We start from the raw sequence: 20,086 nt of genomic DNA on the forward strand, positions 1-20,086 counted from the left end.
CACTGGTTTTCTAGCTCACTCTCGGCCTGGTTTCTGTGTCCATTTATCTTATGGCTTGATCTGGAATGTCAGACAACTTGTGGTCATTTGCCTAACTCAGAAGCAAAACCCACCTGCTTGTAAACATCTGACCCCAAATGCTGAGCAGGGGTCCCTTCTGTCTTGTGGGCAGAGGAGAACCCTACCATGTACATTGTGGACACAGCTCTTGTCATACCTTGCTTCCAGTTGCTATGACAAACACAATGATCAAAAGCAACTCGGGGAGGAAAGGGCTTATTTCATCTTACAGGATATAGTTCATTATCAAAGGAAGTCAAGGGAGGAGCTCAGGGAAGAAGCTTGAAGCAGAGCCCCCCAGCAATGCTGCTTACTGGATTGCTCTGCTTGGTCTCAAGTAGCCTAGGCCCATCTAGGGATGGCACTAACCACAGTGGACTAGGTCCAACTATGGCAATTAGCAATTAGGAAATGGTTCGCAGACTTGGTCCCAGGCCCATCTGATTCAGTTGAGGTTCTCTCTCCAGGTGACTCTAGCATTGTATCGAGTTGACAGCTGAAGCCAGCTATGACAGTTTCCTTCACCAGAAGTCAAGGCTTCCGGTTTGCCAGGCAGGAAGTCTCTTGAGTTCTCTTTCAGTCAACTGCAAAGTTTGAAAATGCACCACCCTCTAGAAGAGAGGTTCTCAACCTGTGGGTGGTGACCCCTACGGGGCCAAATGACCCTTTCCCAGGGGTTGCATGTCAGATATTTATGTTACAATTCATAACAGTAGCAAAATTAGTTATGAAGTAGCCACTAAAAGAGTTTTATGGTTAGAGTCACCATAACATGAGGAACTATTAGGGTTGCAGCATTAGCAAGGTTGAGAACCAATACTCTAGATACTGCCTCATTTTTCTTTTGGGAGCTAAAATGAACTTGGCTAAGAGGGCAGCTGTTGTAATGGAGTTTGGGTTCTCCTGGCCACTGTAGGACAGAAAATAAACCTTACTGTTCTCTACTATGGAATGCAGTGAGTCAAAAGGCACTTGCTTTCCCATAAATACTTGCTCTGTGCTCCAACAACATAGGCCACCCATCCCTTTTGTCACTTGGCGTTTGCCACTCTGTCCTGAATTTTTAACCCCTTGAGTAGTGTCTCTGTGTTGTGGCCATTTCCTGTGACTAGTCCTGGTTAGCCATATTAAACTACTCTCCTTCCCCTGTCCCGCCACCCATAACTCCCCTGGGTCTCAGGGAGCATGTTGGGTTAGCTAGATGGCTCAGGAGGTAAAGTACTTGCCACAACACCCGATAACATGAGTTCACTCTTACAGAAAGGGGGCTCATGACAGACTCCACACTAAATTGTCCTTTGACCTCTACAGGTGTCCCATGGTACAGGCCCGTGTATTCGAGTGCAGCACACGCACATACACACATACACACACACACCAAAAAAAAACCTGACAATTAAAAAAATTATTATTATTTTGGGGGGTGGTTCGAGACAGGGTTTCTCTGTGACTTTGGAGGCTGACCTGGAACTAGCTTTTGTAGACCAGGCTGGTCTCGAACTCACAGAGATCTGCCTGCCTCATCTTTTTTCTTTCTTTTTTTTTTTTGAGAATTTTTTTAAATTAAGTAATGGAACACACTTGCCAGATTCCTCTCAGTAATCACACAAAGAATCCGAATGGAGCCATGGGTGATGGCATGTACCTGTAATAGCACTGGGGGAGGTAGAAGCAAGAAGACTGAGATCAGAGTTCAAGCCCAGTACCAGCTAATTACGAAGTTTGAGCCAGTCTGAGCCACAATTGACCCTGTCTCAAAACACATTAACAACAAATAGACAAATAAAATTTTGGTTTTGTTTTTTGAGACAGGGCTTCTCTGTGTGGCCCTGGCTGTCCTGGAACTTGCTGTGTAGACCAGGTTGGCCTCGAACTCACAGAGATCCACCTGACCTCTGCCTCCCAAGTGCTGGGATTAAAGGTGTGTGCCACCACTGCCCAGCTAAAAAAGACTTTTTTTTATAATCAGTCTGAAGAAATGCTCCTTCACATTTAGGTTTTCGTCTCCTGGACAGCCCCTTTTTCATTTGAGATTGGGCTCAGGTAAAACTGAAAAAGTAGGGAACTAGACCTTTTTTTTTTTCTTTTTGAGAGACAGGGTTTCTCTATATTGTTTTGGAAGCTGTCCTGGAACTCGCTCTATAGACCAGGCTGGCCTTGAACTCACAGAGATCCACCTGCCTCTGCCTCCCGAGTGCTGGGATTAAAGGTGTGCGCCACCAACATCCAGCGAAACTATACCTTTGCAAAGTGACTATCCCCGACTGTTTCTCAGCCCGTTCCCCTCCACTCCACCGCCTTCCCCGCAGGCATCTTTAGATCTCTAAAGCTAGAATATGAACGGACCCAATTTAACCAAGGTTGTTTTTAGTTGGGAGGAGGGGAATTAGTTTAAAATAGATAGTATTTCCTTAAAGCCCTCTCTATCCATTTCCATCCTATCTTCCTAACATGTCTTATATTACGGCCTTTATTCCAAGAGCGCTTTCTAACCGCGCGTACGACTTTCGGGACTCCAAACCGTTATGGGATTCTGAGTGCACACGAATACAACAGCGTTCCAGGCCCGCAAAAGCGCGGCTCGGTTCCGGAGGCAGAAGGCGCTGTCTCCGGAGGCTGCACTCTCTCCCCGCCCCCCAGCCCGCTCCCGCGTACTTAGATGCGCAGGCGCGGCTTCGCGGATTGGCCGTACGCGGGAGCCGTCATTTGGTGGCGGGTCCCGGCCGCGGGGCTGGCGGGCTGAGGGGAGAAAAGATGGCGGCAGCGGCGGCAGCTGGTGCGGCTTCTGGGCTGCCGGGTCCAGTGGCACAAGGATTGAAGGAGGCGTTGGTGGATACCCTCACCGGGATCCTGTCCCCCGTGCAGGAGGTGCGGGCGGCTGCAGAGGAACAGATTAAGGTGCTGGAGGTGACAGAGGGTGAGTGAGGCAGGACCGTCACGAGGATGGCGCGTACCTGGGCCGGCCGCACACTCCGCTGACCGCAGGGGTCTGGGGAGCGTGAGCCAGGGCAGAGGTGGGCGCGAGGACTGGGTTAGGAAACGTGGGTGGGGTGCCACTGGTGGCTGTGAAAGTTCTAGAAGAAGGGTGGCGCGTCTGCAAGGAGAGGGTCGCGGAAGGTGGAGCCTTAGCGGGGATGGGGTGGGTGAAGACTTGAAAAGATAGATAGTGCCGAGGTTCTGCAGGGGACACAAATGGAGTTCGACGTTGCCGCTGTCGGGGTCGCGCTGTCTGGGTGATTCTTGAGCTCAAGACAAGGTCTTTTGCCGTTTCCTTCAGCAGTCGGTTGTAGTGGGATCAGGGAAGAGAGGTAAGGCCTTTGAGAAGGCGGCTACCATCAAACAAGTTTGTACATCAGAGTTTTAAATCTGGCTGGTTCAGACACCTCAAGTTTTCCTAGAAATTAGCTCATTTAGATGCATCCACTACTTCGCTTTCCCGACCATGCTTCCCGTTTCTTTTTCTTTTTTAAGACTCATTGGCAATTATTAAATACTGTGCATTTCTGTGTCCAGGAACGATCTTCCCTTTGTTTTAGATTCTTTGTTCTCATCCTCCCATTATGTTCTTTTAAATGATAGAGAAGAAACTATTAGTTTAAGGTTTCCTTTTAATTTCCTGCCTAGTGAGCTTTCATCAGGACCATTTACAAAGAACAGAAAAAGGGTAAAATCTCCTTGATCTTTATGTAAGAAATGTTTCTTATCAGAATTTCCGTGGGACCCCAGACCCCCAGAATCCCCAAGCTCAAGAGAATATTTTCACTGCTCCTTAAACTTAGGCCACCCTTATAGCCTTGAGTTAATGCTCCTGCAGGACTGATTTTTATTGGAAAGAAATAGATGTGTGTATGTGGGGGTTGTCCATTAAATTTAGTTTTATATGCTCTTGTAGTATGAACAACTGTCAAGGGAAGTTTCCTTCTGTTGGGACTACTGGGAGACCTAACAGGTTGCTGACTATTTGGAGAGGCCAGTTGTAGTTTATAACACACCAGACTCTCTTTAAAAGAAGGAACTGGGTGGGAGAAAGCTGTTAGGAAGCAAAGCCTGACTTGACCTGAAGGAGTCCCTAACTTTGTAGGTAAGATTGCTTGACGTTACATCCCATGTCCCTGCCTTCCTTAAGTGTAAAGAACGCTGATAGGCAGAGCCCTTACTAAAGTTAACATGCTGCTTGCATTTAGTTGCTGGTCTGATGCAGACCCATCCTTCATTAAATCTTCCTTGAATGATACCCATTGTTGGGGCTACGTCCAAATGTGTGTCTGACACACATACATTTTAAGCGTAAGGTGGGCTTACACTTAAACTGTACAATAGCACTATTCTTGCTCTGATTTCTTCATCTCCTTATCTAGGCAAAGCCAGTTATAAACTTTTGTTGAAACTATTTTGGAGTTTTTGTCTCCTACTTTTGTCGTCTTGAGGAGTCTTGAAATCAGAAGTACAGATTTTGATCTAGTGCCCTACAACCTACTGGTAATGTGCTGTGTGTGACGTGATGAGAGAGGCCGGGGAAAGCTTTGATACAGTAAGAGGAGCGGTGGTAAGGCATGTGGCTCAAGTGTAGAATGTAGTTAGTATTGAATATACTATGTCGGACTTTTCAGTGGCTTTAAAATACTCTTGTCCCCTTATGTTCCTGTTTTTAGTTAGAGGGTGCTGGTTCCTTAAGCATCTTTTTGTGAGTGCCTTTAACAGTCATCTTCCCACTCGGTCCAGAGAATCTCCAGTCTTTCATTCTGGCTGATTCTCATAGATACCTTTTAATGGTAGTGGGCAGCTTCTTCTTTAGCCATGACCCTTTACATGAAGGTAGCGCCTGGTCCCCAGGAGTAATCACACGCTACTTTTAGATTGTCAGGACATTGTTGCTGTGATTAAAAGGTCCTGCCCACCAGAGTGAGGGAGGGGCCTTTCTTACAAATGAGTGAATAAGTGATTTTGCATTCTTGGAATTGCTTTCTGGCCTAGTTTTACCCCAAAAGAATGAACTTTACTTTCATCATTTAAAACAGCTTCCTTAAAACTTGAAGTTAATGAGAAATCTGGGGGTTGGTGTTTTCTATTATTTTTTAATCTTTTCTGTTTCCATAGAGCACTGAGTCAAGTAACTACCAGTTCGAGTCCCTCTGCCCTCCAATAGCTGTACTATGAGCCATTTGCTATTGCCTCATATAGGACACTGGGCCCATGTGGTCTTTAAAATGTGACTTGTTATTTTTGCCAGGAAGGTGTGTGCCTTTCTTGGCTGCCAGCTGATGAACTCTACTTTTTTTTTTCCCCAAGACAGGGTTTCTCTGTAGCTTTGGAGGCTGTCCTGGAACTAGCTCTTGTAGACCAGGCTGGCCTCGAACTCACAGAGATCCGCCTGCCTCTGCCTCCTGAGTGCTGGGATCAAAGCCGTGCACCACCACCACCCAACTGAGCTCTACTCTTAAACATTAAGTAAAAAGGATTTCTACCTTGGCAGGGGAAAGGCACAGCCAGTTGTTACCTCTTAAAGGAAAGGGCAAGAAAACACAACATATTTGGCCAAATTATATAATAAATAGAATTTTTCCCTCCAGTGTTGATTGGGTAGACTTAAAGCCTTGTGTGTGACAGGCAAGTGTTCTTCTACCTAGCTACAGCTTTGGCCCTATAGGTGGGATTCAAATAAGCACTTCTCTTAAGAAATAGAGTTTCTGACAGCCAGCGGTAGCACACGCCTTTAATTCCAGCACTCATGAGGCAGAGGCAGGCGGATCTCTGTGAGTTTGAGGCCAGCCTGATCTACAGAGTGAGTTCCAGGACATCCAGGGCTGTTACACAGAGAAACCTTATCTCCAAAAAAACGGGGGTTTCTAGAGTAAAAGTTACATCCAGATTATTCTTTTTGTCTTCCAGCTTGCATTTTCTGAGAAATAACACAATCAGTTGCCACACTATCCAGAATGAGCACATACTCTTAGAAGCTAAAGAACTGTTAGTATGCCAGAGATCCTCCTGATTCCTCTTTATTAGCCTGATGTCCTAGAAGGGTTTTCTTGAACTTCTGCACTTGTTCTTTTCCATAATTACTTGGATCTAGGGGAACCTGAAAACTTTACATAATTAAAACCTCATTGCCACACACAGAGGAGAGATAATGCCCAGTTTCCTACTTCATCAGGCATTGTCGCTGTCCTGAGCTAAATGGGGCAGAACTCAGAAGTCTGGAATTCCCATGCAGTGTGGCATTCAGCAGATAATTGTCTCCTTTCATTTTTCTTCAGAGGTTTGAGATTCTGAGTTTGATCAGCAGAGTTTGTGAAATTTTAGTTCTACCCACAGAGAGTAAAAGTAGGAAGATTTTTTTTTATTTATTGTAGTCTTGTATTCTGTTACATTAGTAGATAGGGACATTTCAAGCATTCGATCACATGGGCATTAGATAAGAGAGGTAGATTACCAAAGGTCTCTTACCTCAGAATCTTAATGTTCCGCCACCTTTGTTTTCTTTTCATTCAATTTATGGTAAGACCACTTTTAAAATGTCACCTCTTTGTTTCTGGCATATCTCAAAATGGAATTCTTTCCTTTTCTTTTACTTTCCCACTTGAAGAAGAGCTTCCTAAGTGTTGGAATGAGTAACTTCCATGTAGTCTTATGTTCTCTAGCCTGCATAACTTAGGTTGTTATAAAATAACTAGGTTTATACCTAGTCTTTTTCTTGTTATTTATTTTTTATCTATTAGAAATGAATATATGCACCCTCCAACATTTGCCCTTGGCTTGGTATTTTTGTCTTTTTTCTTTCTTTTTTTTTTTTTCTGTGGTTAGGGCCTTGTGCACGCTGGCTAGGCAAGCATTCTACCACTGAGCTGTATTCCCAGCCCAGTCTTCTCTGCCTTGCTCCCAAGAGAACACATAATTTCTTTCCATCTCCAACCATTGTATTGACCAGAAAGTATGGATAATTCTCTCCCTCAGCTTTCCTGGCATTCAAATGCAGCTCAGTTATGTGTGATGATTTTCTCATCTTAGAGGCCTAGAGAGATGATCCTACTGGCTGGAAATGCTTTCTGGTTCTCATGGGCACTTTTCTGGCTTTCTTACAGTATAGCATAAGCACTGTCCACCTGCGAAGGGCGCCCCGCAAGGATCCAGACGCACTCCTGGGCATGTGGCGGGCACTGAACCGAGCGGAAGGCGGCCACGCTCGGAAAAAGGCCAGTGGTAGAGTTTTCTTTTCCCTTTAAGCTATGGTTTTGTGGTGCTTACCCACCCCATGACAGATAGGGGGCTTCTCAAAAGTGCTGCTTAAAAATCTTTCCTACAGATATTCTCTGTTCACAGTCCCTAATGTTGGACATCAAGGCACTGGCAAATCTTTTGTCTCCCTAGTAAACCCTTAAGAACAGAAATATCGCATTTCTTAACTTATCCTTGATCCTCCCTGCCCTCTTTTACTTTTTCCCTTCTAAACCAAAGTTTACACAGGTATTTGTTGCCAAATAGGGTAAGAGAAAGGAGAGCAAAGATCACCAGAAAGGAGGAACAAATACCCAGAAGACTAGAAAATGAATTTAATTTGGAACATGACACTAAAAAGTGAGAGAAGGCAAAGGATTTCTTAGAAACATCAGGGGATGTCAGCTTGGAGTAGAGGCACCCAGTAAAGTCAGGTGAAAAGGTCTAGATTAACCAAGTAAGGCTGTCCCTATTTAATCTTGGAAAGGGGAGCTAAGGAAGTTATGTTTCTTTACAAAATGGCTCTGGGAAGTTAACTTCATATAGCTCTCACAGGAGCATTCTTTAGTTCAGTGTCTTAGATTGAAACTTAATTTAATCTGAATTAGTCTCTTCTAAGTCCAGTCTGTGTGTCTCTTGTGTTTTCTCTGCTTTCATTATCCCCTAGTAAGTTATTTAGCTCTTCTCTTTTTGTGTTTTCTGAAGTTATTGTAAGGCACATAGCCATAAAACAAGGAATTTCTAAAGGACTTTTGTCCACATATAAAAAGAAGTGGTGTTTTGTAACAGTATTTAGTTGTTGTTTTGTTTTGTTTTTTTTCAAAAGGTATTGTATAGATTCTGTTAGTAAAAGTCTTCAAATTCACAAGCCGGGTGGTTGTAGCACACTCCTTTAGTCCCTGTGAGTTCCAGGTCAGCCTGGTCTACAGAGCAAGTTCCAGGACAGGCTCCAAAGCCACAGAGAAACCCTATCTCAAAAACAAAAGGTCTTCAGATTCATATCAGGTGGGGTTTTCTGCCCTCTGACAGAAATCAACAATGTAAAGAAGGAACTGTGTTGATCGTATTTAAGCCCAGACTTTGAACTTCAACAGGTGTTTGTTTGTTCTTTTAAATATTCTCTCAAGATAAAGTTTTGCCTTGTGGAGATATTTCAAAGAGAAAAAAGTTGTTCTTTCTTTGCATTAACTTTATAGACCGTATTATCAGTGCCATACCACCATTGCCATTGGTGTATTCTTCAACTTTCTTGTAAATTAAAGTTTTTGGTATGAACAGAGCTATACAATTTAGGCAGAAATTTCCTTTCTTATATCCCACTATAGCCTAATCCAAATTAGTTTTTAGTCTTTAAAATTTGAAGGTTAGTAATTTTGAGACTCTGGGAACTTGTAGAGAAGAAAATGAATTTTATTCATTCTATTTTAAATCTTTTATTAATAAACCCGGTTAATCTTCAGGTTGTCTTTCCTAGTAGACTTTTAAACAGGCATTCATATTAGTTGAACTTTCAACCTTCTCTCTTAGGTGAAGGAAATAAACTTTTATAGAAAAATTCATCTTAAAGTGCTTTAGGTGGAGGAGACTCCTGGTTGGCTTGCACTGCAGTCCTCCGTGTAGATCTTAATCTTAGGCTAATCTCTGTTCTCACCATCCTCTAGAGTCAAGGCGCTGAATGGAGTGTGAGGTGTGTCTTTAGTAGGTTACCAGATACAGCCACTTCAGGACTGTGGCAGAGAGAAGCTCCTGGCTTTGTGATCATCACTAGGGTGCTACCTCTTCCTGGCACAGACACCAAAAGAAAAGAAAAACCTTTCATGGAAGCTTTTCTCTGAAAAGTTGACTTGAAGTTCTTCATTTGATGACATAGGACCTGTGTGCAGCTTTCCTGAGTTCTCTAAAATATGTGGTTTCTTTTCCCTTCTCTAAGCTTCATCACCCTAGAACTGGGAGCATCAGTGTTCTCATTGGAAGATAATCATTCAAATTTATTTAAGCTTTATAGTTTCAATTCAAATTTTAAAACCTTCTCAAAAAGTCTTATTCCTCGGTATCTTTTTCATACTATATGATTCAATATTTTGCTTATTTTTACCTGATTTTAGTTTGTCCCTATAGGAATGATTCAAAAATTAAGCTCTTTCCAGGAACCTTTAAAACCTACATAAATGTTATTTAAACAGTGCCTTAAAAGAAAGTTCTGGTCCTTCCAGGCAGTTTATGAATATATATATATCATTCTGAAGAAATTACATGAAGCACACTAGAATTGATTCACTGTCCAGGGAGACCAAGACCAAGTAGACTCAAGGTGTGAGGTTAACATCCATTATCACACCAAATGTCTGAATTGCAAGTGTGGATGCCTTTATTAGTAGTATTCCTTATCCTTTTTTATTACATTTGTTTATTTATGGAGATGGGGCTTATGCTAGGACATGTATGTGGAGATCAGAAGAGAACTTGTTGGGGTTGGTTCTCTCCTTCCATCATGTGGATTCCAGGGATCAAATTCAGGTGATCGGGCATGCTGAACTGTCTGTCTCATTGGGTCTCTGTCCTTTTGAAACTAATTCTGGAGAGATGGTTCAGGGGGTAAGAACACTGACTATACTTCCAGAGGACCAGGATTCAATTCTCACCCACATGATGCCTGAGCTGTCCGTAACTTCTGACTTCCCTTGGGCACTCGCTACCCAGGTGTGATGCACACACATAAATGCATAATGTGAAAAAGATGGAATAGATTTAACTATAGATTTGATGGACTTTTTAAATTAAACCTAAACACTGGTATTTAAGACAGCTAGGTATGGTGACACACCTTCAATCCCAGCACTCAGTAGGCAGAGGCAGGTGGATCTCTGATTTGGAGGCCAGCCTTGTCTACAGAATGAGTTCCAGGATATCCAGAGCTGTTAAACAGAGAAACCCTGTCTTGAAAAACCAAAATAAATAAGTAGGTAAGTGAGTAAGTAAATAATAAATAAATAAATTAGAGATGGCGCATCTGTGTTTTAGAGTCCATTCTGAAAGTTGACTCATAACATTGGGTTTTAGACACCCGTTTCTTCTATTTCAATAAATGGGCTTTTTCTGTTTACTCAGAATCTGAACTGGCCAAAACACTCTTAGGAATCAGTCAATTTCAGTATCCGTAGAGATGATTCTGAAGGTTTTAAGTGTTCGTGATTTAAGCATTTAATAAATGTCTTTCAAGAAGAACCTATTTTGTCATGGTTTACAGTCTCCTTTTCTGAGAGACATGATGGCTACCATAGAAAAGTATCAAAACCTGCAGCTTAGAGAGAGGCTGGGTGGAACGCAGCAATAGAACACTTGCCTGACTAAAAGCCCTCTTGTTGCAAGAAATAAATTAAAATAAAGGCATTAAAAAGAATGAGCTCTAAGGATCTGGTAAAATTGCAGGACACAATATAAAAATCAACAGCTTGTTTTCTTATACACAAAGGATCTAACTTGCTTTTAAGCTTTTAAAACCATTTGCAACTTCAATCAAAAAAGATTAAGTAATTTGAAATAAAACAAACAGAAACTATAAGAATCTGTTATAGAGTTGAAGAAATGGCTCAGCAGTTAAGAGGCTCAGCTCTTCCAGAGGACCCAGGTTCAACTCCCTGCACCTACAAGGCAGCTCACAACTGTCTATAATGCCTGTTCCAGGGAATCCAACATCCTCACACAGACATACATGAAGGCAAAACACCATTGTACATAAAATGAAAATAGATTTTTTAAAAAAAATCTAGTTTATATTGTTTTGTTTTTCAGGAAGCAGGTTTTATTATTGTATTTTCTGTGTGTGGGTGCTTTGCTTATGTGTATGTCTGTATACCATTTGCTTGCAAGTGCCCTTAGAAGCCAGAAAAGGGCATCGGATCCCCTAAAACTATAGAGTTACAGCAAGTTGTGAGCTGCCAAATGGGTGCCGAGAATCAAACCTGGGTCCTCTGGAAGAACAGCAAGTACTTGTAACTACTGAGCCATCTCCCCAGCCCTGCATTAAATGAAACAAACTGGAAAGACATCTGTTATTAGCTCAGATAATAGGACATTAGATGAGCTAGACAAGGTGATTCTAAAGGTCATATAGAAAAACAGATTGAAGAGTAATTTATAGAAACATTGAAAAGAGCTGGGTGGTGGTGGTTCACACTTTTAATCCCAGCACTCAGGAGGCACCACAGACAGATCTCTATAAGTTCAAGGTCAGCCTGGTCTACAGATGGAGTTCCAGGACAGCCAGGACTGTTATATAGAGAAATCTTGTCTCAGAAAACCAAAAAAGAAAAGGGAAAAAAATCAAAAAGAAAAATTATCAGAAGGGACAAGCTCTACTTTAAACATATAAAGTTTCTATAATTAACTCTGGCACAGGCATGTAAATAGAAAGGCAATTATAGATTATAAAGTCTAAAAACACATACACACACCTATAAAAATCGAGTAAAACAAGAGCATCCCTGCTCCAAAATATGAAAGCAATTTTTGTACAGCAACATGAGCCTGCAAGTATAAAATTTTGTATCTGCCTTATGTGATAGGTCAGAATTAAAATACAGAAACTCTTCTGGCTGAGTGGTACACAATTGTAATCGAAGCTGTAAGAGGACTAAGGCAAGAGAATTTTGAGTTCAAGGCCATCACGAACTACACAGTGAGATACTGTCCAAAAGAAAAAGAAACACATGATCTGGACTTGGTAGCTAACCTTTGTGATCCCATCTCTTAGGAGGCTAAGGTAGTAGAATTGTTGCCAGCTGGAGGCCAGCCTGGGCTACTTTTTTTTTTTTTTGAGACAGGTTTCTCTGTGTAGCCCCAGCTGTCCTTGAACACTCTCTGATATACCAGGCTGGTTTCCAACTCAGAGATCCGCCTGCCTCTGCCTCAATAGTGCTGGGATTAAAGGTGCATGCCGCCACTGCTGAATGGGACAACTGCATAAGCATTTGAAATTAGACCCAAAATTTGCACCGTATTATAGAAAAATAAGCCCCAATGAATTAAGAGCCTAAATGTAAGAAAATGAAGCCCTAGGATTACTAGAAGAAATGTGGTGAGTTCCCGTTAGCCTTACATGATGATAGGCAATAAAATTAATAAATAGCAAAATAACTTGTCATAAAGTTTTTACTGTGTGACAGGATTATGGTATGTACTAAATTGTTCAATCTTCATAGGATTGCTTGTCATGTTGATACCACTGTTCTTTCTTTTTGAATTTGGAAACTGGGATTTACAGGATGAATAACTTACCTAAGGACAGTGTGGTAGCTTCACATTGCCCAAATCCAGAGCCCTTGCTAGGTTGTTTTGTTTGTTTGCCAGGGGGTGGGGATGGGGGGGGTGAGTAGTGTGTATATGTGGTTTGAGTCACATAACAATTTAAATTTCCTACTAGCCATATTAAAGAGTTTTAAAAAAAGAAACCGATTAAAAAATGATTTTAATACATAAAGCTAGAGAGATAGCTCAGTGGTTAAGAGCTCTTGCTGCTCTTCCAGAACCAAACCTAAGTTTGGTTCCCAGCACCCATGTTGGAAGACTCATAGCTGTCTGTAACTCTGGCTTCAGGAGATCTTATGATCTGAAGCCCTCTTCTGGCTCCCACTGGTACTTTCGTACTTGTGGTATACATTCATTCATGAATACACATAGAGATAAAACTTTAAAATGTTAATAATGTAATACTGGCTGGTTGTAGTGACACACACCTTTAATCCCAGCACTCTGGAGGCAGAGGTCAGCCTAATGTTCATAATGAGTTCCAGGCCAGTCACAACTACATGGTGAGACCTTGTTTAAAAAATTAATTAGCTAATGAATTAAATACTGCACTCATTTAACCTGGTGTATTTCCACATATAATTGGGTTTTTGTTTTGTTTGTTTGTTTTTAAGGGTGGTAGGCTTTGTGGGCCTTTAAGCTTAGCCCTCAGAAGGTGGACTGGGGGATTCATATGAGGCCAGCCAGGGTTATGTAGTGAGAGTGTTGCAAAGAAAAACATTTTTTTTTGTTTGTTTTATGAGACAGGGTTTCTTTGTATTGTTTTGGAGGCTGTCGGTCCAGCCCGGCCTAACTCACAGAGATCCGCCTGCCTTTGCCTCCCAAGTGCTGGGATTAAAGGTGTGTGCCACTGCCCGGCAAGAAAAACATTATTCAGATGCTTGTTTTTCGTGCTAAATTTGTAATGTAGGGTGTTTACATTTATAACCATCTCTATCTTTGTGACTGGTGGCAACTATAGTGACTTGCTCAGTCCTAAATTGTGAGATATAAAATAATGGTATACCTTTGATCTTATATTCTTGATACAACGTTGGCTACTTTGCAAATGTGAAAAGATATGTTTTTATTTGGTAGTGAGAATTTATAACATATCCCAATATACAGTCCAAGACTTGTTAATCAAGCATGTGAGTCACACCTGTGACCCTAGCGCTTACCAAGCTGGGGCAGGTGGATCTTGTTCAAGACTAAGCTACATGACAAAATCCTGTCTTTTTCTAAAGTTTATATTGCACATTGAAAACTGTTCTTTGGGACCCTTACTTTGTTTTGTTTTTTAGGGTTACGCTTGTTGAGCCAGATTTTCTCAGTTTCCTGAAATCACTGCACTGTAGAAATAGTTGTTCAAATTTCTTTCTGAAATCTTTCCTTATTGCCTCAAGGTTGAGCTCAGTGAATTGCTGTGGCTTTCATGAATTTCCTTAGACTCACGGTAAATCTTTCTTTTTCAGAATTTGGTGTTCACCTGGCAGAACTGACTGTAGATCCTCAGGGAGCACTGGCCATCCGTCAGGTGAGTCCTCGCTGACCAACAGATAATTCCCCTTTACTCAGTAATGAAACTTAGGGGAAGAGAAAGAATAAGGGCAGTGTATAAAACATGATTTTTGTGCCCGATTTAGATAGGATTCAAATGTATCAACCACATATATGGTTTTTATATGTGAAATAAGTCCTGTTTCTTGTTGCACCTGATGGCTTACTCTCTTCGCAGCTGGCATCAGTCATCTTGAAGCAATATGTGGAGACTCACTGGTGTTCCCAATCGGAAAAGTTCAGACCTCCTGAAACTACAGAAAGGGTAAAGGCGATTCCGTGGTTAGTCCACCTACAGAGATGTGAGAGGCAGTCTTAATATATCCAGCATTAATGTAACATTTTTTAATAACAGAAAACAAGACTAGGAAGAAAATAGACAGTGGGTGGCATTATGAGTACTGTGGATGGACTGTGTTCAAAATTTCCAGTTCTGTCCTTTTGCAGACCATGAGAGCATTTGAAACATTTAGCTGTGAACACCCAGTTTCCTAAATTTCCTGAATTAGAGTTAAAATTACCAACTTCAAAGGGCTTGACAATTAAGTGAAATAGTACTTCTACTTAGTATAATCACCCCAGGTAACCAAGGAAAGATGAGGTACAAGGTCTAGAATTGTGGGTTGGAACCTTCTACAATTGTGGGAAAGCTTTGTCTGTGTGATGTCCAATATGAGGATCACTGTGGCTGATGAACTGGTAAAATGTGGCTACTGGGCCAGGCATAGCACATGCCATTAGTCCCAGCACTCAGGAGGCAGAGGCAGGCAGATCTAGTCGAGACCAGCCTAGTCTAGAGTGAGTTCCAGGACAGCCAAGGATACACAGAGAAACCCTGACCTGAAAAAGAAGCAAACCGACAAGAGTAAATTTTTAAAAATGTGGCTGCTATAACTGAGCAACTAACATAGTCTCAAAGCAGATGGGGCTCTGCCTGCAACTTACCACCTGATTAATGGCAAGTAATCTTTCCTCCTTTACAGGCAAAAATTGTTATCCGGGAGCTATTACCCAATGGGTTGAGAGAATCCATAAGCAAAGTACGCTCCAGTGTGGCCTATGCTGTGTCAGCCATTGCCCATTGGGATTGGCCTGAAGCTTGGCCCCAACTCTTCAGCCTGCTCATGGAGATGTTGGTGAGCGGAGACTTAAATGCCGTCCATGGAGCCATGCGTGTGTTGACAGGTACCAGAAGCATTTTCCCTGGTGTTGGTATTTGACCTTCTGTGAGAGGAATAATTAAGAGCTATGTGATAATGTGGCCCAGACCAAAAGATCTATTACATGTTGCTCCTTTCTTCTAGGTTTTGTAAATATTGCTCTTCTAGGTTTTATCTCCATAGCCACCAGAAGTTCCATTGATTGTTTCCAGGGAATTGAGTTAGCACAGTACTACTTATACTTCCAAATCTTTACTGAGGAATACTGGAGGCTGAGGGTAATTGTTCAGTGACAGATCACGCACAAGGCTCTGTGTTCAAGCTAGAATGGCATACACACATACAAAAATGTAGGAATGCCATGGCAAATAAACACTTAGATTTCTGATTTCTATTCTGACTGCGCCTTGACACTTCCCTTAACATCTTTGATCCGTAGTTTCTAAGATGCTATACTATTAATTACTGGTCTATTTCTATAAAGAGACACCATGACCAACACAACTCTTACAAAACTGGGGCTTGCTTATACTCTTAGAGGTTAGTCCATGCTTAACCTTGGTGGGAAGCAGACAGACATGGTGCTAGAGCTTCTCGTTGCCATCTGACAGCAGAGAGACAAGCACTAGACCTGGCTTCGGAACCTCAAAGACCACCCCAGTGGCATACTTCCTCCAACAAGGCCACAACTAATCCTTCTCAAACAGTTCTACACCCTGTTGACCAAGTGTCCGAATATATGAGCCTATGGCCATTCTCTTTCGATAGTTGACATGTGCTCATCTGTGTAAAGTGTTGAGCATAGCAACTAACTGACAAAATAGTAGACTCTGAGTAAACTTGAGTCAGGGTTAGGCTTAACATAATTCTTAAGTATTCCTTTCTATGAAGCTGGCTCTATACTTCTTGAAACTGCCTCAACTGATAGTTCCATCTTTAAACGATAATATATAAACACATGAGGTGAAGTGTACAGTAATTAAAACACAAGGACTTATACTACACTGTTAAGTTGAACCAAGGCAAAATTAAGAGTGGCCAGGGTTCAGCTGAGCATGATAGTATACACCTTTATACCCCCAGCACTAGGGATGCGGGGCTCCTCCATGTTGCCAAGCTTGGAGAGGGCTGCCAGGCCATGTAGACTGCAACCTCTGACCAGCAGGGCCTCCCAACACTGTTTTTTGTTTTGTTTTGTTTTGTTTTCCCCAACACTGTTTTTTGAGACAGGGTTTCTCTGCGTAACCTTGACTGTCCTGGGACTCACTTCATAGAGCAGGCTGGCCTCAAACTTACAAACTCTGCCTCCAAGTGCTGCAATTAAAGGTGTGCACCACCTAGCTTATGCTAATAATCTTTTTTGTTTGTTTGTTTGTTTGTTTTTTGTTTTTTGTTTTTCGAGACAGGGTGTCTCTGTATTGTCTTGGAGGCTATCCTGGAACTCTCTCTGTAGACCAGGCTGGCCTCGAACTCACAGAGATCCACCTGCCTCTGCCTCCCAAGTGCTGGGATTAAAGGCGTGTGCCACCAACGCCCGGCTGCTAATAATCTTTTAGAAGTCATCTTTCCCCTCCGTTCATTTAGGGTTATGGAAATCACGCAAATATCTTATCTGTTTCTCTCTCACTGGTTTCTTGTGAGAATGGGTTTCTCTGTAGTCTGTCCTAGAACTTGCTGTATAGACCAGGCTATCCTTGAACTCAGAGATCCTCCTGCCTCTGCCTCCCAGTGCTGAACGTAAAGGTGTGTACCAGCACCACCTGACTTTTTTCTTTTTAAATGAAATATCTATGTCTTTTTTGACAGTTTTTTGGGTTTGGGGTTTGGGTTTGGTTTAGTTTGGTGTTTCAAGACAGAGTTTCTCTAAGGCTTTGGAACCTGTCCTGGAACTCGCTCTGTAGACCAGATTGGCTTCGAACTGACAGAGATCTGCCTGCCTCTGCCTCCTGAGTACAGGGATTAAAGGAGTGAGCCACCCCGGCCTGGCAATTTTTTGACAATTTTAAACATGTAAAAAAATATATCTTAGTCGTGTCCACCCTCAACTACCCACTCCACTCTCCTCAGTACCCCCAACATGTCCCCATTCCCCCTTTATGGCCCCCACTTTTTCATGTTAACCACTGAGTCTAATCATTATTGCTTGTTGGAATATTGACTGACATTGACATGGTCTTGTGCAGGTAACCATAGCTGCTGTGAGTTCATGAGAACATTGACTGTGTCATATCCGAAAGATGGCATTTCACAACATTCCTCTCCATCCTACAGTTCTTATATTCTTTCTACCTCATCTTCTGTGACTTTCCCTGAGCCTGGGGGCTGGAATAGGGAACTTAATATAGATGTCCCTTTAGAGCTAAGCACTCAATAAATAGTCACTTATACTTTGACCAGTTTTGAATTTCTGCTGGCCTGCAGAAAGAAGCTTCTCTAGCTGAGATTGTGGGCAACACTCATCCATGGGTTTAAGCATAAATATTTAGAAGGAAGTTTGAGAATATGCTACTTAACAAAACAAAAGTAGTAAGTTTCCCTCAAGACCTAGGACCTCCTAAACCATGGTCATTTGACCAGGTTTACAGGACCAGTAGGCATGAATTCCCTCCTATGAGCAGACCTAAAATTTGGGAGCTGAAGAGGACCTGGGTTCAATTCCCAGCACCCACATGGCAGCTCACAACTGTATGTAATTCCAGTTCCAGGGGATCTGACACCCATGGCAAAGCACCAGTGCATATAAAGTAAAAATTAATACATTAAAAAAAAAAAGAAAAGAAAGGTGTGCATTCATTCATGACGTTTTGTTGTTTTTTTCCCCCCCTTCTTCTCTTGCCTGGTATTTTTCTAGCATGGTTTATTTTCTGTGGCTCATTCATGGATTTGTTTTTCTCTTCATTGTGAGGGATTCCTTTAGTCTGTTTTTGTCATGAAAAGCTTTTATCTTCCCTTCAGTTATGACAAGTAGCTTTGCTGGCATAGAGCTCTGGATTGGCAGTAGTTCTTCAGAACTTGAAATACATCACTCCAAGATAGTTTTTAAAGTTTCAGTTGAATTTTCTGGTGTTACTCAGTGGACCTGCCTGTCATGTGGCCCTGTGTTTCTCTCTTGCTGCTTTCACTTTGCTTTCTTTGTTCTGTGTATTTTGTGTAGTCCTAGTTAGCTTCAGTTGTCACACACATAGGAGATTGGCCTATGGGCATCTCTTTGAGTCATTTTCTTAATTGCTAATTGATGTAGGAGAGCCCAGCCCACTGTAGGTGATGCCATCGCTAGGCAAGGTAGCAGAGAAAACCAGAGATGTGAGCCAGTAAACAGCATTCCTCTGTGGCCTCTGCTTCAGTTCCTGCTTTGGCTTCCCTTGATAGAAGACTATAACCTGAAAGCCTAAATAAGCAGTTTCCTGCCCTAGTTGGTTATCTCACAGCATCAGAAAATAAACTAGAAAAAATGGATCCTACACACTATGTAGCCTGTCCTGTTCCTGTAGTCTGGTGTGTTTGAGGAATAGCACCTGTAGTTCTTGAATCGCAGTTTACTTGGCATTTATGCCATAGTTTACTTGTCCATTCATTTTTATTTATTGACTTTTTATACTTTTTAGGGTTTTTTTTTTTTTTTGATTTTTGGTTTTTTGGGTTTTTCAAGACAGGGTTTCTCTGTGGCTTTGGAGGCTGTCCTGGAACTAGCTCTTGTAGACCAGGCTGGTCTCAAACTCACAGAGATCCGTCTGCCTCTGCCTCTGCCTCCCGAGTACTAGGATTAAAGGCGTGCGCCACCAACGCCTGGCAGGAATTGAACTTTGTGTGTGTGTGTGTGTGTGTGTGTGTGTGTGTGTGTGTGTGTGTGTGTGTACAGCTTTCTGCCTACAGGCCAGCAGAGGGTACCAGATCTGATTCAAGGTGGTTGTGAGCCACCATGTGGTTGCTGGGAATTAAACTCAGGACCTCTGGAAGAACAGTCAGTTCTCTTAACCGCTGAGCCATCTCTCCAGCCCCTGGAATTGAACTTTTAAGATCCTTTATTTACACTATCATGGTGCCAGGATATCTACCAAAAGATAGTTTATTTTTAAATCAAGGAAAGAAACACTGTTCCTAATCTTCCTGTAAAAAAGTTTTACATTTTTCTAACAGGCCTGGAGAGAAAGGATGACTGTACAGTTATCCTGATTGGAATGCAGAAGGGTCTTCTTTTTACTTAACTAAAGAAGTTACTGTACAGTGAGATCATTTTCTGTCAGCCAAGAGAAAGAAATGCTGGAGAAATTTGTATCTTTTTGTAGTTGAGTCATCAGACATGGAGTGGATGACAGCCAACCTTCATTCACAGATAGCTACTCCAGTTATTTTCAAAGGAGGATAGACTTTCAACTTTGCACCACAGAAGCTGAAATATATGTGAAGTCAGAAGAATATTAGTGTGTGGGTAGGAACTCATGAGAAAAATGGGACCAGTTCTCTTTAAGCTGTTTTGTGTTATTGGAGATGGAGTCACTCTGTGTTGGCCAGGCTGGCTTCTTACTCCTGTGCTCCTGTAATAAATACTTCTGCCTAAGCTTCCTGAATATCTGGGCCTATAGGCATGTATCACTGTGCCCAGTGTCTTTGAGACCTTTTTTGAGAAGATGTTGTTCTTTTTTTGGGGGGGGGGTTCCAGACAGGGATTCTCTGTATTGTTTTGGAGGCTGTCCTGGAACTCACTCTGTAGACCAGGCTGGCCTCGAACTCACAGAGATCCGCCTGCCTCTGCCTCCCGAGTGCTGCAGAAAACTTACTTTTTGAGTTTAAACCTATAATAAATT

The 20,086-nt window shown here is 42.1% G+C and overlaps 1 protein-coding gene across 3 annotated transcripts in view; it reads left to right on the top strand.

Annotated features, from left to right (window-relative positions):
• The first annotated feature begins 2,764 nt into the window (after positions 1–2,764).
• Positions 2,765–20,086, top strand: part of Ipo9 (importin 9) — a 42,201-nt gene continuing 24,879 nt past the window's right edge. Inside the window, exons 1-5 of one of the 3 annotated variants that reach the window (XM_013115886.3) lie at positions 2,766–2,977; positions 7,143–7,260; positions 14,037–14,098; positions 14,300–14,386; positions 15,105–15,306. In XM_013115886.3, the coding sequence (XP_012971340.1) occupies positions 7,206–7,260; positions 14,037–14,098; positions 14,300–14,386; positions 15,105–15,306 (406 nt within the window). In that variant the 5' untranslated portion in view covers positions 2,766–2,977; positions 7,143–7,205. Of the gene's footprint in view, positions 2,978–7,142; positions 7,261–14,036; positions 14,099–14,299; positions 14,387–15,104; positions 15,307–20,086 lie in introns of those variants that run through there. The other 2 variants (XM_005073401.4, XM_040737033.1) reach the window with 2 other exon arrangements.

Source organism: Mesocricetus auratus, unplaced genomic scaffold, assembly GCF_017639785.1.
Source record: "Mesocricetus auratus isolate SY011 unplaced genomic scaffold, BCM_Maur_2.0 Super-Scaffold_100676, whole genome shotgun sequence".
NCBI lineage: Eukaryota > Metazoa > Chordata > Mammalia > Rodentia > Cricetidae > Mesocricetus > Mesocricetus auratus.